The sequence below is a fragment of the Callorhinchus milii genome, unplaced genomic scaffold (genome assembly GCF_018977255.1).
Source record: "Callorhinchus milii isolate IMCB2004 unplaced genomic scaffold, IMCB_Cmil_1.0 Scaffold3, whole genome shotgun sequence".
Taxonomy (NCBI): domain Eukaryota; kingdom Metazoa; phylum Chordata; class Chondrichthyes; order Chimaeriformes; family Callorhinchidae; genus Callorhinchus; species Callorhinchus milii.
This window is the reverse complement of record NW_024704744.1, coordinates 32,803,671-32,824,549: the sequence shown is the minus strand read 5'-3', so window position 1 is coordinate 32,824,549 and position 20,879 is coordinate 32,803,671. Positions and strand designations below refer to the sequence as shown.

Below are 20,879 nucleotides of genomic sequence, written 5' to 3'. Positions count from 1 at the left end.
AATGACATCTGCCTTCAGCATGGTAGGAGGACCTTTATGGGACAGCTTGTGACATGGCCAGTCACCTTGATATTCTTGAGGCCCGTGGCATCCATAAATGGTACTCTTGGTTTGGTTTGGTCTGGTCACTATTAAGCACGGTAATGGGTTTCTGCATGTTCCAAGCCATCCCTCTGACCAGTAGACTTACAATCAATCCACTAAATAATAACTCTGTTGAAGGTTTTAAGGCAATACTAATATACTAGTATTAAATATGATATGGTTTGTGGTAAGAAAAGAAGAAAGAAAAATTACACAGAGAAAACTGCTTTTCTTATTCCTGTGTACTTATACGATAAAGAGAAAATGAGCAAACAATATTTATCTGTCAGTTGTTTGGGAAGCTAAAATTGACTGAAAGAATCCAGGAAGGATAAATAAATAAATGATCCTTACATTTGATATAGCATCTTTTGTGTCAGAGGGATGTCTCAAAGCTCTTCACAGGATTTACTGTAAAGTTTAGTAAATCAGCCATGAAATGAACAATTCATTTTATTTGGACTGCAATTAACTTTCAACTGCTTTTGGGAGCAGTTGCTCAAGCAAATTATTAGAATCATGCAACAGAACCATTAGTACATGCAGTATGAACATGATTTGAACAGTACAGGCAAGCAGTTATACCCTGACTTTTAGCTATTGTGTTGTTGCATGAGAACCATATTGTTCAAGAGAAGTGACTGTTTTGATTATCTACTTTAAAAAATGAAACCACATCAAATCATGTTCATATTCAAACTTTATTGGCAGCTGAAACTAATTACATAATCATCCTAGGAAGAGACCACAAATATCTCAACTCCAATGGGTTACAAAACATTGTTAAGTAAAAAATAGCAGTCATTGCAATGCGTATGAGACGTAACCAGTGCTGCTTGGACAGTATTGAATTCTTTGTACCAGATGCACTATGTAAGTGACAACTCAAAGATACTAGAGAGGTGTGAGGCTTCCACTGGTAATAAAACACAGCCCTTCTTAGTCCAGGACTAGCTACAAGCTCCTATTAACTTAGAAATAGTTGACAGGTGCAGCTCCTCTTAGTCTGTGTGCCAGTTATCAGATACAGCCCCTCTCAGTTTAATATAGATGGAGGTTTCTTTTCATAATATAATCCTTGCATTTGCTATTGCACTTCATAACCCTGACAAGATGTTTCAAAGCGCTTCATTGAATATACTGTAAGATGATTTGACTTTTTAGTTAAGCATTCTCTCATATGTATTTATGTAAGATGAACAGTTTGGAAAAGGTGGTTTCAAAGTCAAATACATACATTTGGATTTATTTAGAAAACTAATATTGACTTTATGAACCTTATTTAAAATATATATTTTTCACTTTGAGCACCACTGAAAGAGTGGCAATGTGCCAACCATGTAGCAGCAGTGGCAGGAACCCAGCCTCTTGAGCTTCACAGAATAATGTTAAAATGTGTATCCTAACCAAATAGCTATAAACATGTTCACCAGCTACAATACTAAGTATAGAAGAGCACATTGATGTAATTGAATTGTGGAATCTTTTGAACAGGGTATTATCCCTATATGACAATGCCGGTAACTGAATCACAAGCAGATTCAGCAAGATATCTGTCACCAATGTCTACAAATGGAAACTTCAGGCTGACATACTCTAATGGCAGTCATGAAACTGAACACAAAGATTTACATTGGCATCTGGTCATAGAGACACCTGGTCCTTGAATCTAATCCTCCACCTCCCTTCATACAACAAGGCCTGATCAAAAATATTTTTTTTCCTTCACATTCATTCTCTGGGTCTTTTTTTTTCTCTTTAGACCTTTAAATACAATGCAATGTGAAAATAAACATCTTAGAATTCTGTTCAAATCTTTTAGCACATACACAGAGCTCAATGTGATTCCAGAAAAGGCATTTAACAGCTCAATTCGCCTTTCGCACTGAGTTCCAACAAAATAAGTGTTGATTGTTCCATTACGCAGATGTATTCTAAGCGCATGAAGGATATATTCACCTACAACATTATTATTACTCAATACACTAGGAGACAAACAAGGATAACTTGCACATGCTGAATAATGTTATTCCATTGATCATACACAAGACGTACTGCTCACTTCTTCCAAAAACACCTAGGCAATATGTTCCCCTCCCTTTTGCAACATGTACAAATGTATGCTGATAAAAAATTAAACAAACAAGAAAGCACAGGATTAAAGAGAGAACTCTCCAAGAGCTGTGGAGACAGCAGGGATTTGACAAATAGATAATTTAAACCAGCAGCCAGCTCGTGCTTTTGGAGTTCTTTAGATTTAAAGTTCTGAAATGTCACATCAGCAATTCCATATGGAAATGCAATTGAAAAGATTTGCATTTGCGCAATGGAACAAACTTGGCATTTTCACACCTCACCACCATCTCTATCATATGCAAAAGTAATGGCAGCACAGAAGCACAACTTGTCCTCTGCTCTGGGAGTATATTTGAGTCAGCGCTGGTGAAAGAGCAAAAGATAAGCACCAAGGTATCCTTTATACTTGCCTTTTTATAAGGATCCTGTGAGAGAAAGGAAAATGCCATTCTGTAGTCCACATTTTCTATTTTTTTAAAGTGACCTTTTTGATTATTTCTTTATGATAATACCAATTTATTTTCTATGTACCACATACGAGAAGATCTGACAGGAAGCTTGTCTCATACCCTTTGTCTGCTCCAGGTGATGTGCAAAACGACTGCCACTCTCATGCATCATGTGTTGATCTCGGTTGAGTGAACCTCTGTATGATCCACTGCTTTAGAAAGTAAAATAAAATTGCCATAACATGATGGTTTATTTTCGAATACCAGGATCTATTCAGGTGGGTTTCTCTGGCCATTAATTATCTCTCACTAGCTAATGTATCAGCATTTCACTTGGCACCTCTATCATAAAAATACAAAACCTATACATAAAATTTGGTTTATTTTAGCTGAATATTAAAGGAGTGATTTGTATTAAAAGAACACATTGCACAGCACAAAATACAAAGCACTGCTTTATTTTGATGTGCTGTGTTTTTCTTTGAAGAAATGTAATAAAATAGAAATTCTAACATTTATCCATTGTATTCGCATTGTATCGTACATTGTATTGTCCTTTGACAGTATTACAATACAATGTTTTGTATTGTCATGAATGCAATGTATTAACCGTACAATGTATTAACAATGCATTGACAGATTTACTCAAAGCATTGGAAAAAAGGATATGATTGCATCGTAGTCGCTCAAAATTAATTTCAAAAGAACATCCAAGAAACCAGTGCTGCAGCTAAATGTTAAGATAAAGCAAAATCTTTCCAAACTATGCATTAGATAAACTTCGATTTTTTTCTCTTGCTGTAATCCTTGATTTTAAGAGCTTATTTACCCAATACTTTAATGAACCCAAATTCTTAAGGACCAGAGACCTTCACACACTCTAATGCATATGAGTCTGATAGTTTTATTTGAAAATGTATATGCATTAGGCCAATTTTGGACAATGACTGAAATAACAGCAGATTTGGTAAGTTCAAATCTGGGTAAGCAAAAGAACCAATTTGCTTTAGTGTGAATGCAAATTGTTGTCAATGTCTTCCTACCTAACATAATATTGCTATTAAAATAATAATGCTATAGCCAGATGCCAAAGGTAATTTCTGCACAATAAGAAATATTATAAGGATGTAAAAGTACCTGGATAAATAGCCCCATGTGCATATATGTCAATCATATAGCGACAAAGCTCATACTGATTTGTCAGAGCGGAAGAAAAATACAGCAGTAAAGACAATGAACATTAAGCAAAGAGCAACATGCGGGCACAGACAGACATTGGGACATCTGCTTCCATCACTATCAATTATCCAGAAGGAACAAAACAAACCACCAATTTCATTGCAAGTAAAAAACACTGGGAAATGTCATTTTTATGAACTTAGCAACTGTGACTCGTTTTTCTCTCCTTTTTAATGAGATCAGTTGAATTCTGAAAGATGCTTCAACGTATTGAGACCTTTCGATTCATATTAGTTATGAAACAAATCCTCAAAATTAAAGAAGATTGTTTTGGTTGGATGTTCTATCTTCTAAGGCTTAATTCGTTTATTGTTCTTTTTTTAAATTTACACTTCACTTCATCAGTAAAATACATAAAAGCAATTTTATAAGTGATTCAGGCAAGTGTCCCTTATGGTTAATATTTATTCTGAGTGGTGATACTGGATTCCTCTGCTTTCATGTATGGCTTTAAAAATATTGGGACATGCGTGGAATGTTGAGTGCACGACCTGCAAAGCAGATCTGCCCCTATTTCCAAGATCTGACATTGTCTCACACACAATAATTAATTCAAAGCAAAATTACTTGCATTTGGGAGTTTTGTTAGCCAGCAGCATGCTGTACTAAGAGGAGTCAAAAATGTCTGCTTGAAATTTACGATTCTTTTCTGTCAAATCGAAAATTCAAAATCAAAGGATTCTCTTTTCTCCCCTACATAATTAGAGTGATCATTACTGGATGTTTTTCACCCAAGTTCAATAGATCTTCTGCTCATATGTGTTAAAAATGACATTTCCCCTGACCTTCTGTCGGTGCCACTTGAAATCAAGAGACCATGCAAATGTATAATTCAGATAATAATCTGTATAAGTTTTATCCCAGGATTCTTTTCAGGACACACATGTAAAGATGTAAATGGAGATTATAGGCATATTAGCTCAGTTTGCTTTTCAGGCACTTGAGAGTCACACAGAAGGGCAGGCTGTCAAACAGCAATATATGATATCTGATAGGAACAACCCAATTAGAGAGAAAATGCTTTTTGCATGCATTCTTCAGATGTCTGAATAGGCCTTGTTTAGGAACTATTCACTTTAATCTGAATAATCAGAAAGGCAACTATCCAAAGCTTATTATTGTACTTCAAATTGGCATTCAACAAAACCTTCATTTATTTGCCTTGAAAACTCTGAAAGTTAAATCATAGTGTTTCTTATTATTATTTATGAAGTGGGTTTATGCCCCGTGTTTTTCTTTTGATGGCTCTCAGATGCCCTTTTTTGCGTTTTAGTACCAACACCTTTCTTGTCAGTGTTTGTGTTTTCACCTTTATCCTTTGACTTCAGCTTCCCTTCTTTGTCATCTTGCACTTTTTCGGTTCTTTTCTCTGCTTTGCCAGACTTGTACACTTCGGGCTCTTTCTTATCTCTCGTTGTAGCTTTCTTTTCTGCTTTAGCTTCAGGTTTGTCACGTTTCATGAGAACATCACGTTTTTCTGGCTTGTCATGTTTCTCAGATTTGTCTTGCTTCTCAGGTTTATCGCGTTTCACAAGTAAATTGCGTTTCTCAGGTTTCTCAAGTTTCTCAGGTTTCTCAAGTTTCTCAGGTTTGTCACGTTTCACAAGTATTTCACGTTTCACGGGTTTGTCACGTTTCATGAGTACATCATGTTTCTCAGGTTTGTCACGTTTCACGAGTGCATCATGTTTCACGGGTTTGTCAAGTTTCTCAGGTTTGTCACGTTTCACAAGTACATCAAGTTTCTCAGGTTTGTCACGTTTCACGAGTATTTCATGTTTCTCTGGTTTGTCACCTTTTCCAGGTTTCTCCTTCTTTCCATGAAGTTGTTGTTTTGTTCTTTCTTCTTCCTTGGCTTTTACTTCCACTTTCTTTACTTTCTCTACTTTCTTCTCCGGTTTAATCACTTTGATCTGCTTTTTCACTTTTTCTTCAACCTTGGGCACTTTCATCTTTTTTTCCACTGTGGAAAACACAAAACAATGTAACTTTGTTAGAATGCTACAATGTTACAAACTAAGCACCTTTCTCAAATTCTCCAGCTCTCTTCTAAATTATTGACTTTAGTCTAGCTTAGTTGGTAGCACTTTTAACAATACTCTTGTAATAATTCTTGCATTGGTATAGCACCTTCACAATAGTGGAACATCCCAAAATGGAGTGATTATGTTCTTGTAGGTGAATTTGCAGCCCAATTGCACATAGCAATGTCCCACAAATAGCCGTGAAGTGAGAGTTTGCCTTTAAGTCAGAAAATTGTGAGTTTGGATAAAAAATTTAACTCATAGCTTTGGCTGACAATCCAATGCAATCCTGGGAGAGCGCTGCAATGCTAAATTGTTGCATTTCACTATAGATGAACCTACTCATAACATAGTTGCACTATTAACCCCATTCACTTCTCGCTTCCCGCACTCTGTCAGCTTTTTGCACACAAACAGCCAACTTCCAAATCAATTGCCAATTTCTTGTTTTGTTGTGCATATTCTCAAACTCTTTCATTATTGTTAACACTTCTACCATATCACTCCTTAACCTTCTCTGATTCAATAGAAATACCCATTACATGAATATGTACCTAAGACATATCTTTCTTATAATAAAGGGAAATTAGAATAATTAATAGCAATTTCTAAAATTAAAACTGAACCATCTGGGTCATGTGCAGGCTAGTACTACCACATTAACATAATAGGAACACGGTTGAATTAAATTCTTGTATTTTACAGATAAAATCTGCAAAAGATTATTCATATTCCACAGGTGATAATGTAATATGCAAGTCACTTCTAATCTTATCATTTGTCATGCTCACTAGTGAGCTGAGTAAAGCTATATCATAATTCCTCATTGATTTTCTGATTAATTTACTCATTAAACACTTCTCTCTCTCTGTCTGTGTATATATATATACACATACACACTTCTATTGAGCAGTATCTTGAGTAGTATCTCCAGTGTGATCCTATTATAACACACCCCAGTGTACTGCGTGTCCTTGAATAGCGAAGTCACACAATAAATTCCGATATACAAGAAGTAGGTACACTTCTGCTTCCTGGCACTGACTGACTGGCTTCCAGTGCACTGTACAAGTGTAGCGTAAGGAAGTGAGGCCAGCACCAGTTCCATATAATACAATATAAATTTACATTTTTACAGTGCCTTTCACATAGGGAGGATGTCCCAAGAAGCTGGAGAGTCCAGGTTTTGCACCTGAGCTGGGGGTGAGGGCCGAGCGGATGAGGGATGAATGGGAAAAAGATGACAGAAAGTGTGGTGAAAGAGGAAGGTCTTGACAAGGACCTTGAAGGAGGCAAGGGAAGAGGCATTTCAAAAGGACTTCAGGATGGAGTCCCAGAGAGTGGGAACAGATATGCTTAAAGCCCAACTGCCGATGGTAGGGCAGGTAGGACGGGCTAAGTGAAGCAGGCCAGGACCCCACTAAACATTGAACTCTGAAGAATCTTGAACTCTATAAAGTGAGAGCAAGTCCTGCTTCTTCGATCGCGATTTCAGTCATCTTTCTTCTCCCCATCCACCTCAGGTACTCCCTCCAGCTCAGGTGCCCAGCAAGCAGAGTCAACCACTTTAAGATATCCTCCCGACATGAAAGGTGCCATTACATAGATGTAAATTTGTTGTATTTGCTGCATAAGTGAGAAATGGACATTTTTTATAGAGAGTCTAAGTTATAACGTGTAGTCTGATTTTATGGATCCAAACTACTGTGTTGTAATGGGCTCTGACTATATTTATGTTGTACCATAGTAATAGTTTTAGGCAGAACAGATCATTGGGCATCCAGCCTAATAATTCAAATGATCTATCCACATTTTTATTTCACAATATAATAACTGAATCCTTTAATTTCCAGGAACTTGATGAGATCCTTTTTAAAAGCCATTACCATTTCTTGTGGAATCACCTGTGCTAGTTCTATCTACCTTAGAAATAGTATAAAGCATAATCCCTCAAGAAAAAAGACAATAATAAAATTTGTCACTTCAATCCACTACTGTTTGTGGGACACTGCTGTGTGCAGTTGGCTGCCACGTTTAACCCACAAATATACAATCAATTCACTTTACAGTATATTCTGTGAAGCACTTTGGGACGTCTAGAAGACGTGAAAGGCGCTCTAACAAATGCAAGGATTTTTATCATTAGTATTATTAATATTATTATAAAAGTTGCATGTTTACTACAATAACACCTTTCATCTGTTAATCTACACGTTTTCCTACATTATAACCTAGATAAAACATTGAAATTACTGACTGGGATTAAACCCAGAGCTGAATTAGATTGACTCTATTCTCCAGACATTTGAAAACAATTAACAAGTTATTTTCTCATCTTCTTTGAATACATCTCCATCTGTGTCCAGGTTAACTTCTCGTTGATTCTTGAACAAACTTCAAATTGCATATCTAACAGGTCCATTTTCTTCATGGAAATAAAATATTGTTTGAACAAATCAATGACTGGGGAAGTGTTGGGGGTTGGTGGGGAATTGTACAAATGCTAACTGTAATTGCTCAGCCATTAGCTTCTGAACTGGCCTTTGAACTCGCATCTTTTAAGAACAGGTCAGGGAATTATAATTAAGTAATGCATATTAATTAGCAATGAATGCAGGATTCTTAGATTTTGACAGACTTCACAGCAGGATACATTCATCATGAGAATTGCAATGAGTTATAAAGGAAACTTCAACACTTAAAATACAGGAAACACTTATGTTGTGTTTTCGAACATCAATAACATTGGCTCATGACTAAAAGGTGAAGGGGAAATTCTACCTCGCTCTAGATTTACTTTTATCTTCTTAGGATTGCAGAGCTTTCAGAATTTGATAAATTCTTAAATAGTGTCTTCATTTTTTGATAATGATGATAATGTAATCCTTGCATTTGATAGAGCACCTTATCACGTCATTGAAATATCCCTAAGCATTTCACAGAATATTTTGTAAAGTGAATTCACTATGTATTGTATGGGTGCAATGTGGCAGCCAATTGTGTACAACAGTGTCCCACAGACAATCATGGATTGAATGACCAAATTTTGTTTTTGGGGAAAGGAATTATTACCCACAGAAAGTGATCTGCCCCTCGACTAACAACTGGGTTTCTACATACTGCTAGGTAAACATAGGCTTGTGAAGTAAGGAAACTCGCCTAACATTTTGCCCCATCCAGAAATCGCACCTGGGTCTTCTCGCTTGTGAGGTGAGCACGCTAACCACTATTCTATAGGACTCAAAATGGTAACAAAATCCAATAAATCAAGACCCAGGTGAAATTCTCTCCAAAGGTACCTCCATGAATGCCTGTTAAGATGTGGTTACCTTTTGCTGGAGCTTTTGCTTCTGTTTTTGATTTTCTTTCTGTTTTTTCTTTTTTGATTACTGAAAATGAAAGCACATGGACCAGGATTGGACAAACAAAAAGTCAACAACTCAAAGACATGAGTGAAGGATGTTGTGTGCCAAAAGTCTTGGGGTGAAAATTGCAATCTGCGATGTGGTAATTAATGCATACAGTAATTGTACAATTTTGCTTGGGTCCATAACTAAAGGTTATGTCCACACTAATCAATTGACCAATTGGTCCACAGAAATCACAATTTTCTCACCCTCTACTCTGTCCCCCTTCCCAACTCCATAATTATGTATAACATTGTTGACCTCGGGCCCAACATTTGTGACAAATTTGGGGAGGAATGTCTCACCCCAACGGAACAATTAATGTCTTTAGTTATAGACCACCCAAGTTTTTAAAAACATTTTAATTAACACAGGTGTAAGTTAACATATAATTAAACTTGACAGTAATTTTCATGAAGTGCTTTGAGCCATTTTAATATTATAAGGCACTGTAAAAAATAATTTCTTGTAAATATTATATATTGGCAGATATGTAATATAATTCAAACACTACAGAAAATATTTGACACAAAATTAATTGTCTTACCTTGCGTTGCGTCTGACAAAAAAAAGAAAGAATAAATTAATCTCTTAATATATTTATATTTTATATTTTAAAAATATAGATACAAAAGATAAAGCAATGCCACAGTTAACTTCTACGTGTTGTTGTGGACACATTGATTTCAGGCACACATATTTCATGGAAGCTATAGATGAACACAAGGGTTGGATGAGAAAGCATGGACAAAGACAAAGGCACTGAGTCCTTCAACAACAACAACAACTTGCACTTATATAGTCCTCCACACAGGGTAGTGTCTCCGAGTGCTTAAAAGGCAGACTCTGACCACGTAATATACAATCTGCAAACAAAAGGACCATGTCACTATCACCACCCAGCAAATGAAACATTGGCCATGTAAATCAAGCTAGGGCAGCCTGGCTCAGTAGGTAGAACTTTCACCTTTGATTTTAAAGGGTTGTGGGTTCAAGCCTCATGTCGAGGTTTTAAACTCATATTGTCCCGGGGAATCTGACACTCCAGTGTATTGCTAGGGGTGTGATGCATTGCCGGAGGTGTCTTCCTTTGGATGAAACAACAAATTGTATTTCACCCGCAAAATATATTTTACAGTATATTCTGTGAAGTGTTTTGGAAGTCTCAACAATGCGATAAGGAGCTATATGAAATGCAAGCATTATTATGATATAAATTGAGGTCAACTGTTCAGGTGAACGTTAAAGATCCCATTGAACTACTCAAAAAGAAAAGAAAGTTTCTTATAAATTGGCTGTTGCGTTCTTTTACACAATAAACAATCATTTCACTTTGCAGTGTGTCCTGCTTTGAGATGTCTTCTCGACATGGAGAGCCCTTCATCAAATGCAATGATTATTATTAGGATTATAAACTGTAAATCTCTGCAGTACAACTGCACCACATCTTAGAACACAGTTCAGCTCAATGTTCCTTTTCTTTGTATTTTTTATTGTGCTTCCTTTCTTTAATTATCCTGTGCCACCTTGTCAGGCAGGGAAATGGGCTGTTCAGGCAGTTCAGGCAGTCTGCTCCCAGGCCTCTGTTTGATTTGCAGCAACCACTAACAAGTCCATTAAAGTGCCTTTTGATAACATAACCTCCAATTTGCGTTACCTTCTCCTGGGAATGCCCCTGACAGCACAAAGTTGAGAATAATCCAAGTGAGTGAACCATAAGTCATGAACATGGATTCTGCTGCTCCATTAAGTAGTTCATTGTAAAAACAGAGCATTCCTACATATATTTCCACTGTAAGTGTAGCCTTGCACCTCTGCCATCATGCATCTGATGGAATAGTTCATATTTGACTCCCAACAAAAATATTGAAACAGACAGAAATTGCAGCATGTGTGCAAATGTAAAAAACTGCAGAGTTGACAATTATAGATATCTGAGGTCCGACATAGGTATATTGCTTTGCATCTCAAATAGATTGGAGATATCATTGAATCAATCATTTATGGATTGTAATAAATTATACATATTTGAGCTTTAAATAAAACAATGTGAGATAGAGTGAAATGTAAAGACCGGAGATAATATTTGTTTTTACTGATTGTAGTTTGAGATCAATTCCACAGACTGAGGTTTTTCAAATCAATCTGATTGATGGGTCACTGAGCTAGCTCACTGATCAGCCAGATTCTGTAAGCAATTGTACAAATCAACATTTTAAAGTATACTTGAACAGGATTTGTCTGTTCAAAAATTAGCATTGATAATTACTAGTAGCCTTTAAAACATTCAACTCATTTCAAGCATAATTTAATTGAAGGCTGCCATTTTTTAAAATAATTTGACCAACTCCCTAAATCCTATTGTCTAAGGGCTAATTCTGGTGAAAATATTGACAGATGATAATGGGAAAAAATATCTGGACAAGTTATAAAATGTAGTAATAATACTCCTTGCATTTGATATCGCCTCTTATCACATTATGGAGATCCTGTTTAGTTTTACTGTCTGGATTGCTACATCTCAGACACCAGTTGAAATCTTTTGTGGAAACGATTAGTTTGTTAAGACATTTTGAAGTGCCATGAGGAAGGAGCTATTGTAGAAATAAGTAGCTGATGAGAGGGTTATCAAAGTGTGAATATCTTCATTACAGTCCACAATTGAACTTCATTACCAGTGGCAGTGAAGATTGCTATTGTTCTCACCCGGCAAGTGACTCTAATTTACAGGAGGCAGCATGAGCTTCAGATGTTTTCTGGTGTTCCTCTATGATAAAGCAATAATTGAAGTGCTATGCTGCCAGCCTACTAACTATATACAACTAAGCAGTTAACTATCACAGGAAGAGAATCAGTTCTAGAGGGTCTCATTGTCCAATTGTTTCAACAAATCTGTAACTGGACTGATTATTTTCATCCAAACGCAGATGCACTCATGAAACTGCAAGTTGATATCTTTGCTAAGTCGTTACAGCCTTTTTGCATTTGCACAGTAGATCTTTATTTTACGTACAATTAAACAGTGGCAGACTGAAAGATACAGGGCAGTGCTATTATGGTGGAGATGTCTCCTCAGGATACCCGTTGATCAGTGTGAACTTAATACAGTGGCCAACTGTGAGGTTTAGAATTGCAGTAGCTGAAAGGTTCAAAGTTGTAGCAGCACAGTATTATTTGGGAGCTTCCGAGAGTAGCTGCACAGCAAAATGCAGGTTTAGCTTTTTTTTAGGCTTCAGAGCAAATGAGTTATAATTGCTACATTAAATGCATGACTAGGATTCCTTTCAAAAGAGATCCTTAAAGACCACTTAAATCACAAGGTAAATTAACTGGTGTGTGGAAACAGTTTGGCTTTTCTCTCGCTGCAAGTGGTGATTCAGCTCTCTGGATCCTCACAAAGTTTCTCTACCTGGTTTGTTAGCAGTCCCGTTTTCACTAATCTCCAGCTAACACCTTGCACTTATCCCATTGTGTGTAAAACTTCCATAATTAATTTCATGCAACAGAAACGTGAAGATGAAACTTGCACAGATCTGATATTAGTGCTGCACTGTTTGGCAGTGACTTATCATGATTTTGGTAATGATTCGCTGCTAAACAGGGAGTATAAATGAGCGCTCGTACAGTGCAGATCACACTGGAGTCCTATGACACAAACTGGAGCAGGTGATTCCAAGAGCAATGGGAGTCACACCTGCAAAGAATAAACATGAAGGATCCAAATCGCATTAGGCAGCCCATGCTTAATATTATCAGAGATCACATGACCACCTCTTTTTTTAAAAAACACATGTTTTTGGCCTTGTGTGCATATTGCTCCAAGTCAGTGACAATCTGTCATTAAGAGCGAGAAAAGCTAAACCTGTTATGTTTCTAATGGCTATTACAATGAAATACCAACCCCGTCTGAGGCTTGTCCACAGGGTTCTGTCACGAACATCTATAGAAACAGAAACACTCTATGTTTCTATTTGCTGCCTTGCTAGATTCCCAACCTCTTTTGAAGCTGGAAAGGAGTTGGGACATTAGACAGGATTTTGTTTTGAAACCTATCCCCCATTGAGGTCAGGAGCCACCATTGCTCCACACCACTATACAGCTGGCACAAAGTAGCTTTGCTCCTGTCAGTATAAACTTAGCATTAAATAGTTGATCTGATTCTTTTTGAAGCTAATTGAATAATGGATTGAATTTAAAGAACTGAGTACTAACAAATTATGTAAAATGCTAGACTGCAAAACTAAACGCTGACTCATATAGCAAAGTGCTGCAACTTAAGCACTTTAACCTTTCAAAATCATATAAATATATACTGTTTTGGCAACCACACAGCATGGTAATTGTCCAGATAGGGCTTTGGCATGCAGAATGGAGGACATATACTCACTGCCAAATTTCAGTGATGAGCTCTACAGACTAGCCAGCTATCAACAGTGTCTTGGATTACTGCAGAGATGCAAGCCTTTGCCAGGCATGTCTCCTTGGAGCTGGGTCATCTTGAGTCCTGCTTACATCTCCACTAGGAGAATTTTTGTTTAAGGCACGTTCCTCATTTTGTCAACTTTGAAAGAGCAAAGGGTTCAGTCATCCCATCAGGAATTAAATCTTCCAGTCCTTAGCCCAACCGAACTGCCAAGGATTATAAGAAAACTAAACACCACGTCACTTACTCTGACTTAATCTAAGAAGCAATTATAATCAACACTTACAAAATACAATTACAATCATTACACTAAATCCTGTGAAGCCCTTTGAGACATTTTGATGGTGTGATAAAGTGCTACATCAAATCAAAGGATTACTCTCATTAAACACTCCACAGATAAACCCTAACTTTTACCCATCCTACGATGGATACATTTGTTATATCTGACACATGTGGATTACTGCATCACCATGGATATTTATAAGCATGGTGATGGATTTCCGCATGTGTCAGACCGGCTGACCAAAAATTATTTCTACAAGAACCCTCATACCTACTTTATGATCAAAGGACACAACGTTTATAGTCTTACTGTTTGTGATCAATAGAGATGAGATAAAGTTCAAATTTTTTTCTATCAGCATAACAAAAGAAGCTTTCTTCCCAACTCCCATTGCATCATCAGGACGGGGATGGGGACAGAAATCAGCCCTCAGGATGCTAAGGTGTCATTCTGTCATCAGCTCCACCACCTGTTTATTTTCTGAATTTGCTGCTCTGCATTTTTATTTATATTCCATAATCCAATCCTGATGCTGAGATTTTTCAATTCTTACACGCAGTAAATTGGATCATTAGCCTCTTCAACACCATCAAACACCCATCAATACAGGTGTGCTGTGATTCACTCCCATGTTTACAGCACTGCTAATGAAATTGCTTTTATCACAAACCAAGTGTAGAGGCCCTGGACTGATGTACTTGTGCTTCATTTTAAAATATATATTTACTATCATTTTTTATGTAAAAACAAATAAGAATAATAATCAATGCAGCTGATACAGCTCCTTATCATGTTGTCGGTTCGACTCAAAGAACTTCACAGGATTTTTACTCTAAAATGCAGTGACTGTGTATTGTAGGCGAATGCAGCAGTCAATCTGCACACATCAATGTCCCACAAATATAAAGTTAATGAGCAAATTTTTTTTCTGGAGAATTGTTGTCCAGGATAGCAGGAGAATCTGCCTTCTCTTTTTGAAACGTGTCACAAGAACTTGTCCAGAGGACAAGGAGCAGGCTGGAGCCAGTCAAGAGGAGGCAGCGGGTAGTAGAGCAGGTTGGGGAGAGTGCAAGTTGGGGAGATAGGGGGGTGAAAGGGCATGAAGGGATTTAAATACAACAGTGAGGATCTTGAAATCAATCCGCTCTTTGACTGGGAGCCAATGTATTTTGATAAGGACTGGGGTAATGGAGGTACGGAATTTAGTGCGGGTGAAAATGCCGGCAGCAGAGTGGATTCCTGTAGCTCATTGGTTAGAGCACTCACTTTGCATGCGAGAGACCTGAGGCAAGAGACCTCAACTATGGACAATTCTCTGACAGAATTAGTAATAAATTGAAGTGTAGTCCTTTAACCTGTTGGGTTAAGGCGTGATGAGGCGCTATATCAAAATGATTATTGTTAAATACTATAAATTTTGCTCCATTATATGAGACAGATAAACAGGAATACTGAAAGGTATTGTTCTTTATTAAAATGTTTGAGGTTTTTATCAATCATATGACTAAAATCGAAAAAAAAATCTTTCAACAAAATTACACCAACTATATAAATACAGTTATTATTAGTAAAATCTAAATCGGCACTATCCTTCATTGTTATTTGTTTCTATTACACTAGGTCAGCTGGTCCCACTAGTGAGATAGATAGCTTTAATTTTACAACAATCTCATTGTGGCTTATTGTAGCCTGAATACAAGGATCTAATTGCGTTGAAGGATAGTTCAAATTCAGTGATCTATCTTAATCATTCTCCTTTATACATAATGATAGATTGTTGAAAAATCGTGGGCACAAAAAGATGCATGGCCAGTAAGTGTGACATGCAAGAACTAATGAACATGATTTTATGTTGGCATGACAACCAGTCCTGCTCTCTACTGGATGACGATCAAGTTTATTAAAAGCACAATGAACTTGACAATGTTTTTATGTAAAGAAACTACTTTCATTATGATGAATAGACCGCCTCACTGCTCTTTATTGTTACATATGTGCTGATTTCACTTTGATTTATTAATATATGATAGCCCAAGAAGTATCAATTATTATTCACTTCTGTAGCAAATAATGGAATTCAGATGCAGAATTTGAAACAATGTCCATCCCATAATCCATAGATCAATAATGATTAACAATATCTTCCAGATAACATCAACTTACAATGAGTAATACCTCGATTTTAGCCCAGTGTGATTAACATTTAAAGTGTCAGTCAAATAACATTTTCTCGTTAGATACTATAGTATTTGTTTCCTCCGCTTCACATTTTTACAATGGTGTCCCTTACAACTATGGGAACCTATATAATGTTGAATATCCAGATTTCCAAGGCATTGGACAAAGTACCTCACGAAAGACCCCTTCACAAACTGAGGTCATTGATTATCAAGGGCAAGATATGCCTGAAGAAAAGGAAGAAAAGAGTCTTTGTTGAGGAGCTAGGTCAAATGGGGAGAGGCATTAAGCGGGGTACCTCAGGGGTTTGTACTGAGACATCTTCTGTTCCTTTTATTATTGATGAGATGGATTCACAGATTCAGTATAAGATAGTTAAATGTGCAGATGACACAAAGTTGGGGGGAACTGTGCTTGATAGGGTATGCAGAGGGGTTGATGACTGGCAAATGAGGTTTCATATTGATAAATGTAAGATACTCCATATAGATCCAAGAATAGGAAACACAGTACTCTATAGATGGGATTGCACTTGCCAAGGGGGAAGGTAAAAGAGATCCGGATTACTATGTCAAAACAATTTGACGTAGCGATTAACAAGGCAAACAGGATGCTGGGCTATGTCAGTTGAGTTTAACAATACTCTGGTAAGACCACACCTAAAGCATTGCATACGGCTCTTGTCAACGCAACTTAAGGGGCTGCTTAGCCCTAGCGGCAGTGCAGAGCAGAGCAACGGGGATGATCCTTAGTGCTAGAGAAATTATTTTATTAAAAATAGGTCTAAAATCTGGAAACAAGGAACATTTCTGGAATTCTTTTGTCGTTGGTTGACCTGCAGCAAAATACCATCAGTAAATGAACTTGAAAGCATTACATTACCTTTTAACAATATTGTCACCGTATTGGGAAAGTACATAATACCAGAAACCAAAGCAAACTTGCTTGCATAGGTTTTCAGACTCACTATAGGGTTACTTAGAGAATGCCATTTGGAGAATTATGCTGCGTTCCTACTTTACAAAGGATGATGAATCACCAGAATTTTAGCAGCTATTTGCGACTAAATGTGAGGTATAAACATGGCTCATTCAGCATGAACCATTCTGGGAGAAGGAGGAGGAGGAGGTATCAGGAGCCGTATGAGTTGCACCCGCTGCAGAATAATCACAGCAGGTGTGAATCACATTAGGCTCACAATATAAACAATACACAATTTTAGAATAGTGTTAAGTACTTAAAAACTAGGTAAATTACGATAAACTCCTCATAATTCAGCCCTGGCTTAACTTGTCACTACCACTTAAGTCACTATGCTGTCAATATCCCGACTGCTTCCCTTGCAAAATGTTATTAAATGACTTCAATTTACTTGTCGCTCCACTTAACACATAACTACTCACATTCTAGAAATTCTTGTAAGTATTTACAATGTAAAACTGATTGGATAACTTCTCCTATAAGATGGCGTCTTGCATCGCTGAAGCCTCCCGCCTTATCTTGTGACTGGTGCAGGTGATGGGCGAAAGTTGGTGCGCATGCTCAGAATCATCACATAATAATAATAATAATAATAATAATCCTTGCATTTGATATAGCTCTTTTCATGTCTTCTAGACGTCTCAAAGTGCTTCACAGAATATGCTGTAAAGTGAATTGACTGTATACTTTGGGCGAAACGCGGCAGCCAATTGTGCACAGCAGTGTCCCACAAACAGTCATGAATTGAAAATGACCAATTTTTTTTTGGAGGGATTATTATTAGGAGTAAGGAAACTTGCCCAAGGTTTCGCCCTGCCTGGAATTGAACCCAGGTGTCTCGCTTGCAAGGCTCTAACCACTGAGCTACAGGACTCCACAATAGGCCTCTCGTCTATTGGAGAGTTGAACTTGACCACCCACCCCACCTCCTGCGCTTTCCTGATAACTCGTCACTGAGCTCTTTCCCTTGGGATGATGAGTTACCCGGAGTTTACTATATCCCATCCTCCCTGTCCTCCGTGCCTCCTAATCCCAACCCCAGTTTATGTGCAAATCCTTGATTATTCAGCACCTTGCGATGTCCCCCCAATGTGAAAGCATGTGATGTTGCATCTCTCAAGCTAAAAATAGAGGGTTTTGCTTACTTTTTTTGGGCTTAAACATCTCCAAATGAAACTACTGAGATTTCTACATGTATATAGTTTCTATTGTCTGGCATGGTGTACACACCCTACTTAAATAGAGTTGGCAAAACCCAAGGTTTAGAAGGTGCATTGGGCACTGCTGGAGTGGGTATTGTGGTCCAAACTGGACCAGAAGTGGGGTGTTACCAGTGATTACATTGGCAAGAAATGTGGTTTTAACAGTTTCAGCGACCTATGTGCCAGTGCCTTACTAAATCCCTCTCTTGTTGTATCCTGTAGATTACATTTTTTTCTTACTTTTAAAATAATCTTTACATTTGATTTAATGCTTTTCACATCGGGAGGATATCTCAAAGTGCTTCATAGGATTTACTGTAAAGTGTAATGACTGTGTATTTTTATATATAAACCCAGCAAAGTCCTGTGAACAGTCACAAAATGAGTAACCAATGTTTTTACTTGGGGCCAGGACATGGAGAGGAACTCCCTTCTCTTTTTAAATAGTGTCATGGGATTTTTAACATCTACCTGAACAGGCAGACAGGACCTTTGTTTAACATCACATTGGAAGGGTGGCACCTCCAACAGTGCAACACAAACTGCTTTACACCCTTAGTGATACACTTCAGTTTCTTAATTCAAATCAATACTCAGCTCGGTTCACTAACTGTCCTTCAAGCCCGTCACCGCATGTTTTATACACTGGACTGCCTTTACGAAATATAGTACTGAGTATAATTTAACAGCACAAACTATTCTTTCTGTTCCCCCTATAAAACTTTACACCCTTAATCCAACAACATGCTGACAAATATATTTGTACTCATAGAGAACATTTTGTGCATAATATGATATAGGTTGAAAAGCTGTAAAACTCTTGGGATCAGCAGCTTTGAACTCCTCTCACCAATTATCATATCAATATTTGGGAGGATGTAAAATCATAAGGGAAAGTTTTAATATAATAACGATCCTTGCTTTTGATACAGGGCCTTATCACAACAGCAAGGCACTTCACAGGATGTACTATAAAGTGGTGTGACTGTGTATATTTTGTAGGCAAAAAAAACAGACTCTTGGGCCCCAAATTAGTCAACATGTTGTGGTTGTTTATGAAAGTATTGTATTCAGAAATGTGAAAGAACTTGACAGATGCTCCTTTTATTTTGATGCTTCCCAATTTAGTTGGAGCAAAAGATATCAGCAGAATTTTTGGTTATTGTTTAATTCCGTGGATATTGTTTTACATGAGTATTTGGGGCATATGAGTATTTGGGCTGTGATATAACCACTATTTACACATTAAATGCGTAATAAATCTCATGATCAAATGAAACTCAATTTGTTCACCAGGAATTTGTTTGAATGGATTATTCTCTGTAGTGAACTAATGTACAATCTTAACAATGAAACAGCAGCAAAACAGTAAAAATATTTAATACAGTATTGTTTCTTGTACCATTTTCCTATGAGTTTCAAATGCTATTATAATAATTCTTGCCTCTAATTTTTATTGCTTTCAATCAAGCCAGTTTTCAATCCATATTTAGTAATTGTCATTAAATTCATAAAGCTTTAATCCTTTTTTGGAGGTCTGACATATGAAATGTAATGAAATACCTTCTTACAATTCTGTTTTCACCCACTGGTATGTCACATGACCAGGATATAGTATTTGGTAACCTGCATTTCTGTATTCCAATACATTGTAGTTTATTTAATTTATTTAAGAGGGAGGGAGCAGAGTCAATGTGAAAGCTCAGTGCTGAAGGGGTAAGACACATCCACAAGTTCTGACTAAATTGGCAAAAGATAATTCTATGAAAAAAAGGCTTCAGAAGAAGTGCATATATATTTGGAAATTTTGGCTATAGGAAACCATCAAATTTAACATACTGTAGTTGCCTGCAAGGATTGGTTTAAATAACTCATGCTACAGCTGTTAGTCTACTTCCTACAGACTCTTCATGTTTAATGAATCATATTCTGTTCAGTGGTACCTTTCGGGAGTACTACACACTTCACAGTTACCAAGCAGCAAATTCATTTCACACAGAATAAGAAAATATAACTAGGATCTCAGCCGATGATAATGACAGCAAGTCAAACCAAAGCACAGGCAATGCACATTGCATAAACTACAGCATGCAAATCTCAGTTCTATTTTCATTTACCATTTGAAAGACATGTTAATGAAGCATCAAAAGACAATTATGTTTTTTTTAACACTGTTGGGTCAGACACAAGGCTCTACTTCTCAAGACATCATTGATACTTATATATAAATCAAGCTGAGTTGAGTGTACCTTTGGCACAGTCATGCACTCTTTAAAGTGTAAATGTTATGCCTTAAGATGATCCAAATGTCTCCAGCACAACACAAATTCATATTCAGGTTTTCAGTATATTGTTCTTAACTCGTTTTGCACAATCAATACAATGCCATATCTCTGCTGTGTTTTAGGAATGAAAAACAGTTTAATAAGGAAAGGATACACAATTATCATTGTTTTAAAACAAAGATAATTGAATTTCAAGTGCAAAATCACTAAAGGCAGACCCCAATGGATCAGTGAATTTTAAAACA

The 20,879-nt window shown here is 37.0% G+C and overlaps 1 protein-coding gene across 5 annotated transcripts in view; it reads right to left on the bottom strand.

Annotated features, from left to right (window-relative positions):
- Positions 1 to 20,879, bottom strand: part of trdn (triadin) — a 258,959-nt gene that overhangs the window by 178,290 nt on the left and 59,790 nt on the right. For all 5 annotated transcript variants that reach the window (XM_042333199.1, XM_042333200.1, XM_042333201.1 and 2 more), the window contains exons 9-10: positions 9,202 to 9,261; positions 5,158 to 5,811 (exon numbers count right to left, since the gene is read on the bottom strand). In XM_042333199.1, coding sequence (XP_042189133.1) covers positions 5,158 to 5,811; positions 9,202 to 9,261 — 714 coding nt within the window. The remainder of the gene's footprint in view (positions 1 to 5,157; positions 5,812 to 9,201; positions 9,262 to 20,879) is intronic.